The sequence below is a fragment of the Garra rufa genome, chromosome 10 (genome assembly GCF_049309525.1).
Source record: "Garra rufa chromosome 10, GarRuf1.0, whole genome shotgun sequence".
In the NCBI taxonomy this organism is placed as follows: Eukaryota; Metazoa; Chordata; class Actinopteri; order Cypriniformes; family Cyprinidae; genus Garra; species Garra rufa.
In genome coordinates, this window is record NC_133370.1 from 27,331,450 (window position 1) to 27,352,004 (window position 20,555).

General features: G+C 35.2%; 1 protein-coding gene across 3 annotated transcripts in view; it reads right to left on the reverse strand.

Moving 5' to 3' along the window:
* The window catches only part of pde4ca (phosphodiesterase 4C, cAMP-specific a), a 47,553-nt gene that overhangs the window by 23,924 nt on the left and 3,074 nt on the right, over window positions 1-20,555 (reverse strand). The window contains exon 1 of one of the 3 annotated variants that reach the window (XM_073849749.1): window positions 12,938-13,395. The exons of the other annotated variants lie outside the window; for them this stretch is intronic. Within the exon in view, the coding sequence (XP_073705850.1) occupies window positions 12,938-13,065 (128 nt within the window). The 5' untranslated portion in view covers window positions 13,066-13,395. Of the gene's footprint in view, window positions 1-12,937; window positions 13,396-20,555 lie in introns of those variants that run through there. 3 annotated transcript variants of the gene reach the window in all.

A 20,555-nucleotide genomic window follows, 5' to 3' on the forward strand; every position in this document is an offset into this window, starting at 1 on the left:
CAATTTATAATAAATACACTTTAATATTAAATCATATATATCATTTATAAGAATTTCATTAACAATGATGATAATTATATTAAATACTATGATAACAATAATAATATTACTTTTTTTCAATAATGTATATTTTTAACTATTTTCTTTTAACTTTTCTCTGGACTACAATTTAAAAACCTCCGATCTTGAACACATGCAAACCACATGCGAGTTTGAAAGGTATAGTGCTCGTCCAGCTAAAATAAGTACAATCTCCATCTCCGCCGAATGTCCTAATTCACATCTTTCACAGATGTTGCATGAGGACAAGACGGTTGTCTCTAACATTGTCTTACATAATCAACCCAGTGCACCCCATTCATGTGACCGCATACAAGAGCAAGAGACATATAGACAGAGACAGAGAGAGAGAGCAGCATTCTTTTGAATGGACGAAAACACACACACATACACATCAGCGCATCTCTTTAAGTCACACTACTGTATGCTCTGGCGTGAGGGGACACCGTATCCATCTCTAAAAATACCTGTGCTTGGGGCTGAGGCTGTCGCTTCCACTTGGTTCTGCTTCCGTCCCTCATCTTTAATGCTGTGTCTCCTATGGGTCCCTGTGCAATTCTGCAGAGCTGCTGCTATAAATAGCCCGTCTCTGTGCGAGGGATCCAAGCAGAAGCGCTATTTTTAGAGCTGCAGGTAGCCTCAGATTCTTCCCCCCATTCATGAATATTTATGGAGATTTCTTCTGCGCTATTTTTATCTCACACATCTAGCCACCCACACATTTCCACGTTGCCATTTTAAGACATCCTCCATCGTCAGAAGGGAATGTGGGAATTTCATCATTTAGTGAAGCTGGGGTTTTCAAGCTGTTTTTGTACTGCGTGTGGAAACTACATCAGCGCAATGTGCATATAGCAAAATCATCCTATTATTAAGTGTATTAATCACAGTTTGTATTTGGTGATATCACCAAAGTTCAAATGCTTGATTTTTTCTTACTATTATTATCATTGATGTAATATTGTACCAAGGCATTAAAATGTATTGGAAACTGAAATGAGAAATCTGTATTTCCATCAAAGGTAAGTGTGGGAAAAATCCTTTGTCAATGAAATTAAGGGAAATACTGGTCCTCATTTTGCCAAGATCTTTGTGTAAGCTTTATAGCTTCATGTAAGGTTAGTAATCTATATTTAGGTGAATAAGATATGATTATTATCACAGTTTTGTCTGTATGAAAAATCTATATTTCAACCTAAAAATATATGGTTATGTTTTTTTTTCAGCTATTCCTTTAATAGTCTTTACACTGCTGTGACATCTGTCTGAATCATTGAATAGTGGTCATTTCCACCAATGAGATGAGTGGGTCGTGTGAGCAGTCTTTGTGCTTGTAATGCTGTGGGAAAAAATGGGCTGTTTTTCCGGAAATAGGACGCCTCCTGTGGCTCATGATAGAATAGGTATGTGTGAAGCCGGCCTTTTCAGTCAAAGGAGGATGACAGTATATAGTACAATTACAAGTACAAGTGTATGTTGACTATAACCAACTCAACTTGATCATGATAAAATAAATAAAAAAAAATAAAATAAATAATATGGTGATTATAGCCAAATCAACTTGAAGAATGAATTAATGAATTATTTACATGGTGACTATAGCCAACTCACTTTGAAGATGATTACATAAATAAATAGATAAATAAAAAACATGGTGACTATAGCTAACTCAACTTAATGATAAATAAATTAATAAATTAATTACTAAATAAATAAAAATAACATTGTGCCTATAGCCAACTCAATTTGATGATGATAAAATAAATACATTAAGATCACGGTGACTATAGCAAACTCAACTTGATAAAATAAATAAATAAATAAATAATAAACATAAATAAATGGTGGCTATAGCAATTCAACTTGATGATGATAAAATAATAATAAAAAAATTAATTAATAACATGGTGACTATAGCCAACTAAACTTAATGATAAATAAATAAATAATTTAATAAGTAAATAAATAAAAATAGCATGGTGCCTATAGCCAACTTGACTTGGTGATTATAAAAAATAAATAAATGGTGACTATAGCCAACTCAACTTGATGATAAATAATAAAAAAAACATATGATGACTATAGCAACTCAACTCAATAATAATAATAATAATAAAAGGATTTTAAAATAAATAAATAAAATAACATGGTGCCTATAGCCAAATCAACTTGATGATATAAAATAAATAAATAATAAAAAAACGAATAAATTAATGGTCCCTATAGCCAACTCAACTTGATGATAAATTAATAAAAAAATATCATGGTGGCTATAGCCAACTCAACTTGATGATAAATAATAAAAAAACATATGATGACTATAGCAACTCAACTCAATAATAATAATAATAATAATAAAAGGATTTTAAAATAAATAAATAAAATAACATGGTGCCTATAGCCAACTCAACTTGATGATAAATTAATAAAAAAATATCATGGTGGCTATAGCCAACTCAACTTGATGATAAATAAAAATTAATTAATAAATAAACAAACAAACATGGTGACTACAGCCAAAGCAACTTGATGATAAAAATAAATAACATGACTATAGCCAACCTAAACTTGATATAAAAAAAAGGAACAAATTAATAAACAACATGGTGACTATAGGCAACTCAAGATAATATAGATGATGATGATGATGATAACAGTAATAAAAATATTTATTTATTTAAATAAAATTAATAAATAAGTCCATAAAACAAGAGTTGGTTATAGGATTATATATTTGTACTCTGTTCTTTTGCAATTTAAAAATAACAAAAACCACAACAATAATAATTTATTATTGAGTTGGATGTAATCACCCTATGCGGTACAACTAAAAACAAACAAACACATAAATGAAAAACTAAAACGTAAAAAAAAAATGATGAAAATGCTATAAAAGTAGCATCAGTGACAAGTCTGTAAACTACTGTTCTAAAGTGTCAAACAACTACAAAATGCATTGCCGCTAAATTTAAAATGTAAGAAATCTGGGATATTTGGGGGTTTTAGGATGTTGGATTTAGCATCTGAAGCTCAATTTCACAAGCTAAGAAAAACATTTTTCTTTTGACTTCACAAAAAGGTGTCAATAGTTAATGTAATAACATGAATGAACAATGAACACATTTCCATTTATGACAGTGTTTATAAATCTTTGTTAGATAATAAAAATACAGTCATTAATTGTTTGTTCATTTGCATCAACTATTTTTAGTTTACGTAACTAATGTCCTTAACTAATCTTAACTAATGAACCTTATTGTAAAGTGTTACCGAAATGGAATTAAATGTAGGAACTTTTTTTTTGTATGGTTTCATCATAAGTCTGAAACAGTATCCACACTGTAACCTCAGTGTCATTTTACACCCCTCAGCTTATCACTGCCTTCAGGAACAGGCTGAAATTGATTCTAAGTGGATACCAACTGGCTACAAAGCCTTCACGCAGAAACCTTCAGACATTTCAAGAACACCTCCAGCGTGAGGAGTCAAAGAGCTGATACTAAATCCCCTGCAGCCGTATGATATGCTGCCTGTTGACTGTCAGTATCTAAACACTTGACACCCAGCATGCGTCACGAGACCTTGGTGCTACGTCAGTCCTAACCCGGGCACATTACAGGGCTGCACCAGCCGGGCCTGTCCCACCCGGCTCTACACTTTAGCCAAACGCACAATCGCTAGACATCCTAAGAAAAGGAAGAGCGCCGGCCCCACATTGAGGCTTGTTTGTTTATATGCTTCCATGAGGCATTTCATGTAAAGAAAAGAAGGCGGCAGAGCCACGAGTTCATATGAATCTCACGTAGTCGTTCAGTCTCGTAGTTGAATAACCAGTCCGCTGGGACGCAGCCAGAAGGCTGTTCATCCTGTTCCTCTCTCCATTGTTTCTAATCAACAAGAAAAAAATGACATTTAAGAGAGACACAACGTCACATGACGTCAATGAACACCCAGGGGCCTAGACATACATGAACATACCACAGGAGGTTTGGAAGACAGCTGTGGCCTTACAAATAAAACGCTTGCTACTAAAACTCAAACGTTTAAGGGTCGAAGAGTTTAAAAAGCACAGTTAACCTCAAGTGAACATGCATTTGAGATTTAAAAAGACTCTTCTTGGTGCTTCACGTTGAGATTGAAGTCTCACAGAAGCACAACGGGAGACGTTACCGATCTGATGAGGCTGCTAATTACAGGGTCATCCAGCAGGTCACATACTCGTGCGTAGACACTGCGGGCAGAGGATGTGTCCTCGATTGTTTAATCACCGTTTCTGTGCATGCTGCCTTTTCCTAATTGTGCACATAAAATGGGGAGCACATCCATACCGGTAAGAGCTGCAGAGATTGTATAAAGATTTCTGAGGCACAATAGGGTGCACAGAGAAAGAGAGAGAGCCAAAGGAAGGGGGGCAGCGCTGTGATCTCAGCTTTCCACTGAACATTTATGGTCAAGATTAAAAATAAGCTTGGTTTGTTTCTGATTTAGACTGACATTTTAAAGCATGAGTGGGGGTTGGCCAGAATTAAGTCATATGTTTGAAGGCGCATTACACTGGTATTTCCACGTACATTTTCTTGCTGAACAGCAACCTGGTGGTGACTTTAATATATGTTATTATTACAAAGAGTGCAATTGCATTTACAGGAATGAATGTCCATTTCACTTTGAACTTTGACACACAGTGTAGTTTTCAAAACTAGCCTTATTACTGTTAATGTAAACAAACTTTATGCGGGCACATTCAGCCCTGCATAATCCTTAATATTTACTGTGCATTTACTGATGCATTTCTGTGCATTCTAATTTAGTTAGGTGAATTCAGCATAAAATATTAATACACTACCATTTTAAACTTAAAAAAAAAACTTTTATGCTTGCAAAGTCTGCATTTATTTGCTCAAAATACAGCAAAATTAGTATTATTTTGAAATACTATTACAATTGAAAAAAAATTTTGTTTATTTTAATGTATTTTAAAAAGTCATTTATTTCTGTAACAGCAAAGCTAAATTTTCAGCATCAATCCTTCAAAACTCATTCTAATATGCTAATTTGATACTCAAGTTTTATTTATTTATTTTTTTACTAGGGATGTAATAATTTTAAAATCTCACAATATGATAATATCTCGATATGAGGTCCACGGTGCGATATTTAAAACATTTTGAAGCCAAAAATTTAATTTTGTGCATTTTAAAGTTAAATTATTCTATCTAATGCACTTTAAGAGTTTAAAATTAAAACCTCCAACAGTGATATACTGTCTTAGTCTAAATTACATTTACACTGATGTTTTAGGAAGCCAAACTAATTAGAAATAATAATAACAACAAATTAATATTTTTGTTATTCCTATGACAGTAATAGCCATATATTGTAAAACAACTGCACTGTAAAATAAATAAGAATTAATATTTCATAGGTATGTTATTTTTTGATTTACACTACAGGACATTACAATACTTCTTTCCTAATTTCTACACTGGAAAGAGATCTTTTAAATTTGGACTGCAGTAGGGCTGCCGACAACTAAAGACTTTTCTGGTCATTCAGTTTAAGCATTAGTCGACTATTGGTTTATTAATAAACCATATAAATCATAATAATGAGCCTTTAATTGCTTACATAGCCTAGTAAGTGCTCAAGCACACGCAAAAAAAAGTTTGCCACAGTGCACCGGTAGATATAATAATTAGGAAAAACAGCAAGAAGACTACATTAATGTTTTAATAATTTGATAAACTAGCGCTTTCTTTGTTTTTGGCTTAAGAGATGAAGTCGGCGACACTGACTCATCATCTCTGAAGTAGTGGATGCGCATGTATGCATGTTTCATAGGGATTACATAATTTAAGAATATTGTTTTTTATTTTAATTGGTTCATTTAAAGGAACACTCCACTTTTTTTGGAAATAGGCTCATTCTCCAACTCCCTCCAAATTAATAAGTTGAGTTTTACCATTTTTAAATCCTTTCAGCCTTTTTCCTGTTCTGGCGATATCACTTTTAGCATAGCTTAGCATAGATAATTGAATCCTATTAGACCAATAGCATCGCGTTCAAAAATGACCAACGAGTTTCAATATTTTTCCTATTTAAAACTTGACTCTTCTGTAGTTATATCGTGTACTAAGACAGGCAGAAAATTTTCTAGGCCGATAAGATTAGCAACTATACACTTCCATTCCGGTGTAATAGTCCAGGAAGTTTGTTGCCGTAATATGGACGCAGCAGGCACAGTAATATCACGCAGCACCTGAAATTAGTTCCCAGCTAGTAGTTTAGCATTTGCACATGTGCTGCGTGATATTACTGCACCTGCTTCGGCCATGTTACGGCAGCAAACTTCCTTTACTATTACGCCTGAATGAGAGTCTAGTTCCTAATCTTATTGGCCTAGAAATTCACAGCTTTACATTTTCCGCCGGTCTTAGTACACGATATAACTACAGAAGAGTCAAGTTTTAAATAGGACAAATATCGAAACTCGTTGGTCATTTTTGAACGCGATGCTATTGGTCTAATAGGATTCAATGATCTATGCTAAGCTATGCTAAAAATGATATCGCCAGAACAGGAGAACGGCTGAATGTATTTCAAAACGGTAAAACTCAACTTAACTCGGGGGGAGTTGGAGAATGAGCCTATTTCCAAAAAAAGTGGAGTGTTCCGTTAAAAGTTACATTTCACTCTATATAGATATCTTTTTTATGTCTGTAAGGCAAGTATACGTATAGTTTCGAAGTTTTGCACTTAAGTTCACAGAGACCGAGATGGCAGAAAGTGCATCCTGTTTGCTTTCATTATTTTACAAAAATCACAACGTTTCGTTGTTATTCTGAGTGCACACAAATAAACAGAGGGGTTTTTTGCGACTAAGCTACTAATAAAATGTTGGTCAACCAAGCCTCTTTTCATCGACTAACAGTCAGTCAACTATTAGGGAGGTAGCGCTAGACTGCACTAATGTTACCCATTTAAACCGCTAGCTGTCAGCAATTCACACTGAGCTTTTAATTTGACGAAAACAGCAATAGAGCTTTTATTTTGAAGGAAAACTCCAGCTTCAGTGACACTTTGAAATGCTCAGCGAAAACAGATTTGATGAAGGAATTAAGCCATATTGTGCTTTCGGTTTTAGACAGATACTGTGCCAAAGCATAACGGCCCAAAACACAACTTTAAAGACCTTTTATGTTAGAATAAGAAGTTTATATATATTTTAATGAATAATAAGAATTGGGATTTTTATATGAGATCTTAAAATATCCTTAAAATGAAAAACAGAGGAAAAATATACATGTTGACTCATGCATCGTGCCAGACCATCACTACAAACAGAGTTAAGGAAGTGCATCAGATTTTCCATGCAGGGTCTGTGACTGAACACTTCTGTGAACACAGCAGAGGGTCTCTCAGAGGACATGGACAGGGCTCAGTCTGTTATCCTACCATCATTTTGTGACCATAAGAAAACAACAGACCAGCAAAACATACATTATGAAAGTAATCTAAAGTGATGGGAAAGCTAACCAAAATTTGTCATGGTATGGAGAAAAGAAATCTAATATAGCTTTGGGGATGCACTAAAATCACTTGACTGCAGTAGGATTCAGAAATATCTGCAAGTGATACTGTGAATTGCGTACATACAAACACTAAGAGCTATAAGACCCCATGCGTTTTAAACAACACCAGCATCGTTTTATAATAGGTCAGCTTAAACTGAAAATAGCTGTAGCTCTTGGGGGTAAAAAAGTAATCCCATGTGACACATTTCACTTTGAAAAAAAACAAGAAGAATGAGCTGCAGATGTTCAGACGATTGCAATCTAACACCGCCAAGACACTGGCCAACAGGGAGACAAATGGATATTCTCAAAGAATTCTTTAGAGCAAACCTTTCTAATAAAGATTAAGAAAACACTAACACCGTTCAACATATTTATTACAGAACAATATTCTGTCAGGTCACACAGTTTAGCAACACAAGGCCAAGCGCTTAGATAATAACCGCAAGGTGCTCCAAGCAAACCGTTTTGAGTTTAGTTGCCTTAACCTTGCAGCTAACATTTAACAGGAGAAGACGTGGCACTCCTAGACTCTAGTGAATATAATCCACTAAGTTCCATAAATCATTTTTCTGGACATGGGGCTCTAGAAAATATGTTGAATGGTTGACAAATGCTTTACAGATCCTGACAATCTGCACAAGAAGAAATTACAAGAAGAGACACTGAGGGATAAATTCACACTTTTTGGGACTTTTTGGTCTTGGTCATCTCATGTCTTAGCTGATCTTTTAATGATACTGATGAAAAAGCAATAACAAGATAAAAAGATAAAGCTTGAAATGTTTAGTCCTATGTTAATTCAAAGCAGAGCAAGAGCCCTATGATGTTGTGAACGGAATCATGGAATCCAGTAATAAAAATGGAATTTACTGTATAACACGGAATTTGCCAAATTTTGGATGAATAAATCAAAAGAAGGTCAGTACGCTTAAATCAAAATGTGACATGAACTAGTGTTTGTGAATATTAAACCGCAAAAAGACTGTTTAAAAATGAATCCTGACGTTTTCTGCCTTTGCCACCTTAAAATATGCGTACATGCATGCATAAACAATCTCTAGAAACAATCTCTAGAAACTCTAGAAATCTCTAGAGTCACTTTATGAGCATTTTACCATCTCTTATGAGAAAAATATTGTCATATTATATATAAACAGAAACGTAAAGGTCTTTACAGCAACCTGTCGAAATAAAAGTTTTATATTGGATATCTTACTAAATGTAATGATAGTAATAGTTTTTTTTTTCTTTTAAAAATAATTATTTAGAGATGCTTTATTATTAATATTTAACGATCCATTAAAATGGAATCCATTTAGTAAATGGAAAATTTGGTAAAAATAAAACAGTTTGAGAACAAATAAAACATAGGGCCTTAAAAATTTAACTTTTAATAAATTGTGTAAGTTTTTAATATAATTTTAATTAGCTATACATGCTTTTTGACATTTAATTTAATTATTATAACTAGAAAAATTCAAATGGAAAAAAATGAATTTGAAAAAAAAAAAAAAAAAAAAAGATTTCATAGGGCCCTACAGAGCTTGCCAAATCTCTGAAGTTTAAAAGCCTGTTTCTGGCTCAAAAAAAGCCAGTATTTATATTTAGATTTATATATATCACAATAAAAAAAAAAATCATTCAGTTGAGAAATTTCATATCATGAGATATAAATTATAATGGATAACTTTTATAGCATTTACAAGTTGTTAAGATAAAATGTAAGATTTAAATTCACACTGAGATAATAGATTTGTCAAATTTGAAAGATGAACACTTGTGAAAAACATAAAATATTGGTATCCACCTTTTTCTCCCTGTAAGAGCAGGCACGGACATTTGTAGATTTTATGGGTCTGGCTTTCGGTCTCATCTGCATCCAGCTATTTTTTGCTGTAAAAACAGCTCGTTTTGCTGCTTGATATTGCAAACTGGTGTGTCTTACCATATTATTTTAATATATTATCTTAATTATGAAAACACTGGTTCGTAGTGAAAACAATTAGTTATTTTCCTATAGTGGCTAATGAACCCGAAGTCTCACCCTTAGGCTTACTTTCGTATTAAAGAAATAGGTGGGTACATAAAAATCTAAATACCAGAGTTAAAGACACACTGCACGATATAAAATCACAACTGTGACACACAAAGCCAAAGTATCTTGTAATTTAATACCTGCACACTGACCAAGGTTGTGTTCTTAAAACCTGGATCAATGTGTCACCACTGGCTATAACATGCTACAATATACAGCACTGCAGTAATATGCTCCCTCAAGTTTCCATTAAAATAATCAGTTGTAATAAAAGTTTGATTTTTCATCCAAGTCTCTAATTCCCAGATGCCCTGTACTTTATCTGATAAAGCAAGATACGGCCTAAAAAAATAATTGGTGGAAAGAAATGGAAACACATGTTTTTTTATCTGTAATCCTGCTGTCAACACTGACATTGATGGCTATTCGAGTGGGAAACACATGTGTGTGTGTCCAAAAGGAGTGTACTGTCTCTGGCTTGGTTTTTGCAGCCTTGCTGATATTGTGGGAGGACAAGACGCTTCACAGTTCTCTTTAAATCAAAAACCCCTCTGACTAAAGCAGATTTCCTCTGTATTTCATAAATCCCATACTTCCCTATAATATTACCACTCTACTAAGACAAAGAACATTGCGTTTCATAAGACATTCAAATAAAAGATTTATTCTGCAGACGACCATGAGAAAAGATGATATGTTAGCCTTTGTCTATATCCAATATACAAGAAAAAATGCACTTTGTCACTTAATAACGAATAACAATAACTGATGCGCAACTGCTTTGAAGTTAAAGTGTGCTATTTTTTCAGTGTTCAAATCTTTTCCTGGGTCAATATGAAAAAGCAATTATAAAGTAAGTCATTTCCATGAAGTGTCAACACTCTGTGCTACCAAAACACTGCTCTGTTTGTTTGGGCATCTCTTCGTAGTAACACTGGCTCAACCAATGGTATGAGTTCAAGCAGGTTTTGTTTGTCTGACCAACGGAAAACAGGGCAGCGTTCAGGAAACCTGTGTGAAAACAGTCATTATTTTTCCAAATTCCTTTGGTAGAGCTAATGCTGCAGGAAATATGCTTAAGCTTCAACTTCTGTAACAACAGAAACTTACAATCCGGGTACTATTACAGATAGTTCCTTTAAAATCTTAAGACATGTTTACGAAGAAGTTTTATGTACAACAAAGCACAGCTCTTCCAGGTTCTATGCTAGACACGGACGAGAAGAAATTGTTGAATAAAGTTATTATTTTTGTTTTGTTTGCACACAAAAATTATTTTCGTAGCTTCATAAAATTACGGTTGAATCTCTGTCGTCACATGGACTATAGAAACTTCAAGGCCTTCACAGCAACCTGTCAAAATAAATTTCTGTGACAGAAATATAGTGATAGTAATCTTTTTTTTTTTTTTTAAATAAATTAGAGATGCTTTATTATTAATATTTAATGAAACCATTAAAATGGAATCCATTTGGTAAATGAAAAAATTGGTAAAATAAAAAAATCTTAAAAATGCAACTTTTAATAAATTGTGTAAGTTTCATAATTTCAATTAAATAGACATGCTTTTTTATTAATAACATTTAATTTAACCATTACAACTAGAAAAATTCTAGAAAAATTCAAATGAAAAAAAAAAAAGGAATCAAGAAAAATTTAAATGGAAAAAACTGAATTTGAAAAAAAAAAAATTGGGGAAAAATTAAAAAAGATCTAATAGGGCCCTGCAGAGCTTGCCAAATCTCTGAAGTTTAAAAGCCTGTTTCTGCCTCAAAGTAAAAAATAATAATAATAAAAATAATAATAATAAAAAAAATTATATATATAAAGTCACAATTAAAAAAAAAATCATTCAGTTGTGAAATTGAAAATAATAATAATATAATAATAATAATAATAATAATATTTAATGAAACCTTTAAAATACATTTGGTAAATGGAAAATTTGGTAAAAATAAAAGTGAATTTGAGGAAAAAAAATATAACATAGGGCCTTAAAATGGTAAGTTTTGTTAAACTTTTAATAAATTACTGTTAAATTGTGTAAGTTTCATAATTTCAATCAATGCTTTTTGATTAATAAAATTTAATTCAACCATTAAAACTATAAAAATTCTACAATAAATAAAACAGAAAAAATAAAATTTCAGATTTCATCAACTCCTAAATTTTACGACTACTTTAATGATGTTCCTACTACCTTTCTGGACCTTGAACGCAGTAGTTGCTGTCTATGCAGGTCATAAAGCTTGGATTTCATCAATTTTGTGTTCGGAAGATGACGAAGGTCTCATGGGTTTGAAACGACATAAGGGTGAGTAATTTATGCCAGAATTGTCATTTTTGGGTGAACTATCCCTTTTAATGCTGGGTGTTCACAGTAAAACAGTAAGCATGGCATGTTTGGCATTTGGTGGAACAGTTACAGATGAACTGATTTCCAGACAATAAATGCAAAAGCAGAAAATACTCATGATCACCGATTGCTCACACAGAGTAATGCAAAACCCTGGCGGAATAACTGCTCATTTATCATAGTGCTTTACTGCCATCAGACACTAGAGAACTACTAGATCTTGTCAGAGCCCGCCTAAAAAGAGTTTCCATGGGTCAGAGTACATCAACAGGTTATTCCATGGACATAGTGGAAGATTTATGCAGCCAAACCACATAACAATCTGTCTCTGTCTGTACACCAGGTGTAAAGAAAAAAAAAAACATCCTGTTAACAGTACGACGGCCTTAGATTGAAGTGTTTGGAAATATATAGTGAGGTCTAAATGTCAACATTAAAAATCTGGGATTTAAAATCAAACCTGGAAATAAACAAATGTATTTCTTTTCATCAATTAAAAAATATATATTTTAGGTATTTATTATAATAAAATAAGACTTCTATTCAATTCTATTCAAATTGTATGTATTTTAATCAAATAACTCACTTGCGTCATTAATCATGTAACTTTGTACAGACAGTCAGCTGTTCTGCTTTCACTGACGCTAAAGATGCGCTTTGGATCTATAAAAATCCAGCTGGAAAACATGATCATCACTGACACGAACTTATGGAGCTCATGCAGCTCGAGTCCTGCTCCCATTAAAGCGAAAAAGAGACATTTTTAAGTGAATGTTAATTTTTAAATATTTTTCACTCAAATTATGTTGTTGCAAGGAAAAAAAGTTGCACTCATATAAGAATTTTTACTATATTTATCCGTAATGCTGTCTAGTAGAATCACAAATATAAACCATCAAAGCTTATTACCGCCTGCGTTTCTGCACAATGTCGATGGGTCTGTTGACAGCACACGGAGAGCCATACAAATTCCAGTTCCGTGGCTTAAATGCCCGATCAGCTGAGAAAGAGAATCCACAGTTTGCCGGCACGCTCATCTTGCCGGCACCCTCACCCGGTGATGTCTCTCATGTAATTCCTTCACGCAAATAGACTTTCTTTTCACTCTTTTTAAGTAAACATTGTTCGTGGATCAAAATGACTCCTCATTGCCTCTGGTTATTACATTATTAAACTCTGAAGGAAAAAGAGCAAGCACAAAGCATGATATCCACTGTTCTCTTCTACCAGTCCATCAGCTCTCACCTCCTCTGTGAGACATCTGCGAGTGAACAGAGATGTGAGTTTGAGTGACGGGCCTCGTCCAAACCCATGCTTCACTCTGCAAGCGTGTGTGCAACTTCAAGAGATGCTCCAGCAAGATTTACACATGGATCTTCTTGGTCAACTCCAGTCTAACTTCTCATGTAGATATCCTGTGAAGGAGTGAAGGTACCTCAGGCTTCTGTGTGGTAGCTGGACTCATGTAGGAGAGTCTGTGCCATATTTTAGCTAGACTCTTTGGCCCATTGCCGCCAGACGGCTGGAGCTCGCCTTACTGTGAGATCACACTCAAGAAAGAGGGTGGGACCAAAGAAAGCAGAGTTCCTGCCTCCGGGAGAAGTTAACCCTTTCCTGCTCTCTCTGCAGCTGATTGAAGCGAGGTGCTGAGTAAAATAAAAATGTAAGAAATAAACAAAGAAACAGACAAAAATAGATCGAAATTCAACGGTTTTTGAGGAAAACATTCCAGGATTTTTTTGCACGTAGTGGACTTCAGTGGGGATCAACGGGTTGAAGATCCAAATTGCAGTTTCAATGCAGCTTCAAAGGGCTCTACGCGATCCCAGCCGAGGAATAAGGGTCTTATCTAGTGAAACGATTGGTCATTTTCTATTGGTTCAAAAAAGGTAGAGTAGGGCGGCAACAGGCTCATTTTATCCTCCAACTTCAAAATCGTCTGTTGTCATTTTAACTTTTTTTTTGTAAAGGGCGTTTGACTTAGTTTTAACTAGTTGATCAGGGTTGCTAGGTTTTCACAACAAAACCCACCCAACTGCTACTCAAAACTAGCCTAATTGCACTTTAGGGGGGGATCCCTGGTAAAAATCGCTTTCCAGGGGCTAAATATATGACCTGCGGCGACGGTCTCATTTTATCCTCCAACTTCAAAACCGTCTATCCTCATTTTACCCTTTTTTTTTTGTAAAGGGCGTTTGACTTAGTTTTAACTAGTTGATCAGGGTTGCCAGGTTTTCACAACAAAACCCACCCAACTGTTACTCAAAACTAGCCTAATTGCACTTTGGGGGGGGGGGGGGGGGGGGATCATGTTCTGGGAGGTAAAATACATGTTTTTTGGAGGAGTTACCCTGGTAAAAATCGCTTTCCAGGGGCTAAATATATGACCTGCGGCGACGGTCTCATTTTATCCTCCAACTTCAAAACCGTCTGTCATCATTTTACCCTTTTTTTTAGTTAGTTTTAACCAGAGCCATAGAGAAACAGAGTTGCGACACGCTTTGATCTCGCCGCCGCACGGTCACGTGGTTCATGGAGCTCTCAATAGTTCCAAACAGCTCCACGCTGTCAATGTGTTTGAATGGGTTTAAGTAGGACAGACAGCCGTTTTACTATATTTGCAGCAATTTCGAGTAATTATTAACACATAATGTGCATTGATTGTGTATTGATAACTTCTCTGAATACGCTTTACAATCGTATTTTATTCTGGGGAGTGATAAAGAGACATAATTAATATGTTCTCATACTTTTTGGCAGTCAAATGTGACCAAACACCTTAAGTGTAACTTTTATTCAATTAAATAATTGTAATATATAGTTCAGTTCTATTTAGTTAATATTTTGAGGAGGGTTTTTTTTGTACTAAATAATATGTGCAATAATGATCCTGACCATTTAAAAGATAACATTTTCTAATATAGTATTTATATTATAGTTAGTGTGATATTTAAGGTAAAATACATTTGAATGTGTATTTGGACATGATCAAACACTCTCTTTTTTATATGTTTCGATTTAACGATTTAATGTTACATAAAAAAAGTTATTGTGTTATTTTATGATATTCAACTATACAACATAACTGAATATTATAAAAGGCAAGCAAATATGGCATTTAACATAATAGAAAAGTTGAAAATAGTGTTTAAAAAAAACACAAGGCAACGAATTGCATTCAGCATACATTTTTATCGGATTTCTTGAATGCAGTCTTTACTGAAACTCATTCAACCTCCTACAGTGAGAGAAAGATTGCAGAAAGACTAAAAATGTAAAAATATGACAACTAGTATCTGGTTATGGTCGCTTTTACGGTGTTTCTCACGTTATCTAACTGCATTTACAGTATAACTGTTTATTTTTTAAAGATAAACATGAACTATAACACGCTTCATAAAATACCACTACTGGCCCGTTTTCCGAGAGGTCAACTGATGCTTTAAAATGTAAAAAAAAAAAAAAAAAATGCAGTAATTTCTTCAATTTACCGGCGACTGTGCTTGAGAAGCGCTGAAATGAATGGGCTTCTATGGAGGAGCTATTGGTTGTTTGGAACTATTGGCCGCTCCATGACAAGCTTTACTTCCGCATTCCTCAGTTCCTATGGAAGCCTATGGAAGTGTCGCAACTCTGTTTCTCTATGGCTCTGGTTTTAACTAGTTGATCAGGGTTGCCAGGTTTTCACCAAAAAACCCACCCAACTGTTACTCAAAACTAGCCTAATTGCACTTTGGGGGGGGGGGGGGGGGTAGCCCAGAAAAAATCACGTTCTGGGAGGTAAAATACATGTTTTTTGGCGGGTTTACCCTGGTAAAAATCGCTTTCCAGAGGCTAAATATATAAACTGCGACAACAGGTCTCATTTTATCCTCAAACTTCAAAATTGTCTGTCGTCATTTTACCCTTTTTTTTTTGTAAAGGGCGTTTGACTTAGTTTTAACTAGTTGATCAGGGTTGCCAGGTTTTCAGAACAAAACCCACCCAATTGCTACTCAATACTAGCCTAATTGCACTTTAGGGGGGGATTCCCTGGGAAAAATCACGTTCTGGAAGGTAAAATAGATGTTTTTGGCTGGGTTACCCTGGAAAAAAATCGCTTTCCAGAGGCTAAATATATGACCTGCGGCAACAGGTCTCATTTTATCCTCCAACTTCAAAATCGTCTGTCGTCATTTTACCCTTTTTTTTTGTAAAGGGCGTTTGACTTAGTTTTTGCACATTCACCTTGTAAACACAGGGTCAGTACTTCCACTTATGTCATGCGTGGCCTTTCCACTGTAACTATGTAATGTGTAAAGTCGTGGACACAGAGCTAGTGCAAGACAAGCATTTGTGGTTACAGAATATATAAATTATTGTTTTTTTAGAAAATGACCAATCATTTCACTAGACAAGACCCTTATTCCTCGGCTTGGGTCATGTAAAGCCCTTTGAAGCTGCATTGAAACGGCAGTTTGGACCTTCAACTAGTTGATCAGGGTTGCCAAGTTTTCACAACAAAACCCACCCAACTGTTACTCAAAACTAGCTCAACTGCGTTTTGGGGGGGAATTCCCTGGGAAAAATCATGTTCTGGGAGGTAAAATACACGTTTCTGGCGTGGTTACCCTGATAAAAAAAAAATCATATTCCAGAAGCTAAATATGTGACCTGCGCACACCTGTCACTATATCGAGAAAAATCAACTCAAAAACCTTAATTTCTCTTTAACCGAAGAAAGAAAGACATGAACATCGGGTGAGTAAATTATCAGGAAATTTCAATTCTGGGGTGAACTAATCCTTTAACTACAGACACAGCAAAAAGTTCACATCTAAACACTTAAAAACTAAAAAGGTCAAAAATAAAAAGGATCCAAAGTTTCCTCTTTAAAAGGGTGTTTTCACAGTGATGCCATAGAAGAACCATTTTCAGTTTCTCAAAGAACCTTTCAGTGAACCGTTAATTCAGTGAACCGTTTTTTCTTCTTCTTCTATTTAAAGAATGATTTCCACTATAAAGAACCTTGTGTGGAAAGTAAAGGTTCTTAATGGAAAAATAACAAACCTTTATTTTCAGTAGTGTGCTTGCTCCGCAGTAAGATAATAAAAACAACAGAAATCTAAGTATCATCACACAGCTGAACATGAGAATGACTTGTTCAGCTGTGTGGCTCTCTTACGTCCAGACACAAATGTGAACCAAAATCCTTGAGACAAGGAAGAGAGTCAGGTTTATTCCTTCCCCTCAAGAGAGGATCTACAGTGAACCCGAGATAACAATAGAAAACCTGCTGTTGCTGCCAAGAACTGTAAGAGACACGCATATAACTTCCTGAGCTGATCTTTAAGCCCTTAATCTTCATATTCACTCTTGATGGATTACAAGTTTAGTTTGAGATCTCAAGGAACTTCAAGGGGAATCAACTTACTGGAGACCAGCATGAGTAGTGAATTGTTGCTATGATTGCTACCTCAAACAAAGTGGTTTAGCTGGTTTCCCTGAAGTAAAACTTTCTCTCAGTGAGCACAAAATAAACAAATGGTACAAAAATCACATCCACGGCCTCTTGTGGCCCTTTTTCCAGAATGCAAAAAAAGTTATTTATTTTGTATTATTAGTGTATTAGTTATGGTTTCAGAGTCAAAAGGTGTTTCTTTCTTGAATTATCTAAACATGATTTGTGAGCAAATGATATTGTCTGATGAAACAAAGAATCCCCTCAAATCTTTCACTTCAGCTAAAACTGCCAGGATGTAGCCGTTTCTCACTGCTAATGATTTGGACAGCATGAGGGCTGATAAAGATCTTTGGCTAAAGCAAATGACCTTGTTTGGACTGTCTACATGTTTCAGTCATAACAGTTTGTTAGGATGTCATAATCAAGATCCAAAAAATAATGATGGCCAATTCTTGGAAAGACTTTAATATTCATGCAAACTGCATGTTTTAGCCATCAAAAACTGAAAGATCATAGATCATCCCACAGAACTGGTAATCTGGACTGCTTTGATAGAAAGTGCAGCCAGTGGTCAGGTTTGTATTGATTTTAGATAAAGTTTTAGCAAAGATGTTTTGGAATAAGCTCAAAACTATCTAGTTTAATAAACCTGACAAAGAGATACATGATATAGATTCTTCAGATCTTTAAATTAAATACTAATAATTCAGGCAAACTGAATGATCAGTTGCTGTATGTTGATAATGTCAATATGACAGCCTGTAGTTATGATGTTCCAGGAATTAATAAAACAGTTTTCCACAGTGCAATGAATAACCAATTACTGTGACAGATTGAAACCCAGCGTAAAAATGAAATTTTCTTAACAGATTACCGTATGAGGAATGAAAGTCCCGAGGTCAAGATGATGTCTATTATTATTCTTGGCTCTGCAGCACAGAGAAAAATTCTCTGTTGCTCACCTCAGTGCTCATTTTTTATTATTATTCTGGGTAATAATGTGAGCGTTCAGACTTGAAGTCAGTGTCCTGGAAATCTATCAGCTTTAGATAGCAAACAGACTTCAGTGTTTATACCTGGCAAATGTCTCTGTGCTGGTACAGTACTGGTAGGAGTCTTTTTCTTCCTCATCCAAGCACAGAAAAAAAAGTACAAATTTTGCCCTGCTTCTGCATCGACTCTAAAGCAAATCAAAATGATAATTTAATTTAATTCACCGTTACACTGTCTGCACACCTGAACTGACTGAAAACTGACTGAAGTGCCAGTTTAACAGCACTAACCGTGGGCGAACAAATGGCTTTTACCAAGACTGAGACTGAATTTCCATGAATTTCCAGCCAGACGTCACAGCATGGATGAAGCATCACTGTGTTGACGTCACAGGCTTGTCACACTGTGATGCTTGGCTAACCGCATGTCTGGCCAGCAGCTGAAAGCGTTGACACAAAATTCCTGTGATAAATTTTGCTAGAAATCAGGAAAGCATTGCATAAAAGTCAATACCCCACAAAATGGAATAAAATGTGAAGCAGGACTGTGGAAAAAAATCATAGTGTGATTTTAGCTCTTCTCATAATTCTCAGGCGAGGAAGCCTTTCGCAACTAAAACTATAGTCCTAGAAGCACTGGTTTCGTTCTAAGAACTTAATAAACTGTATTCTAGATTTGTAACAGGTAGATGTGTAAACTGACCTTCATTTATTTATAATGTGATGCATTTACATTAGACCATTGCATCCCCTGCTGGTGAGACATGTATTACAAGTAACCATCTGGAAGAACAAAACAAAGCTTGGGCAATAACATCCTACTTTTTCATCTCTGCTTAGAAAAAAACGCCCTAAACAATATTTCTAGCTGATTTTAAAGATGTTTGAACATTTTTCAGCTGGTTAAACTTGTTAAGTGCTGGGAGACCATTTAAGACCAGCAAACCATCTTAGTTTAAGCTAGAGTCAGTGCTCGTCTAAATTGCACTTCTGGTAATTCTATGTCCACAAGCAAAATATGACTTAAAATGATCTCCTATGTGATTTTCGCAGTTACACCATTTCACCAGTAGATGTCACCAGCCTATAATCTAAGAGCACTGTAACAGATTTCCAAAAACACTGCTCTGACAGCTTCTATTAAGTTGCTGGTTTCTAATGGAGAGAAGGCAGACGGGTTGGCAGGGTTCCCGTCCTCAGTGAGAGAGGCTGACAGATCAATGAGCGGTGGGAGTCATTGGGGAAAGCAGCCATGCTGAAAATATGGAGCAGAACAGTGACGCACAGCGACTCCAGTCACAGCATCAGCGCCTATTGACTATTCTGAGCGCTGAGGTTTTATTTTTGGGCCCACTGGATATTGACACTGTTGTCCTGTGATTGGTTCACCTCACTTGACTTTCTCTTTCGACATCGGTTTAGACTCAACAAGGTGCTACTCTAATATGTGATGTAAGCGTTATTTGCTGAGCCAGTGCAATGAAAATCTACACAGTCTGAGATACAGCACAAAATATACCCAATATTATTCAAGTCATTCTGAGTTTTAGCTCAGTTTAGCATTCTCAGGCAGTGGCCATTCAGAGAAGGTTAAAAAACTTGAGAGCTTAAGTTAAAAGTTCAATTTTTCCGAGTTATTTTCACAATGCGTCATCTATCAGCCAAATTGGTGGCGCTAAATGTAAACAATGCCATTGAACTGAACAAAACTTGCATATTGTGGTGATTATTGCTGCTAAACCATATCAATTATTGTCATGTTTTAATTGCTCAGAGTGGGAAAAACATTTGGAGTACTGTAGACTGCCAAAAGTTATAACAAATCAAGGAGAAGAGTGCAAAAAACTGTCTGAGGAACAAAAGGCATTTGTGGTTGGCCAAACTGAACCAGGATTTCCAGGGCAAGAATTTGGACAACATTCCTGCTTGTTCTTATAATTTCCAATCAGGTAAAATATTAGGCTAATATCTTAATTAATACTGCTTGTGCGTATCTTTACCACCTGTTAACTTTAGGTTGCACCTTTCCTGCTTACTAAGTCTTTCTCTACGATTTAGCAGCTTCCGCACATTTTTGCCTTGTGGTTTAGAC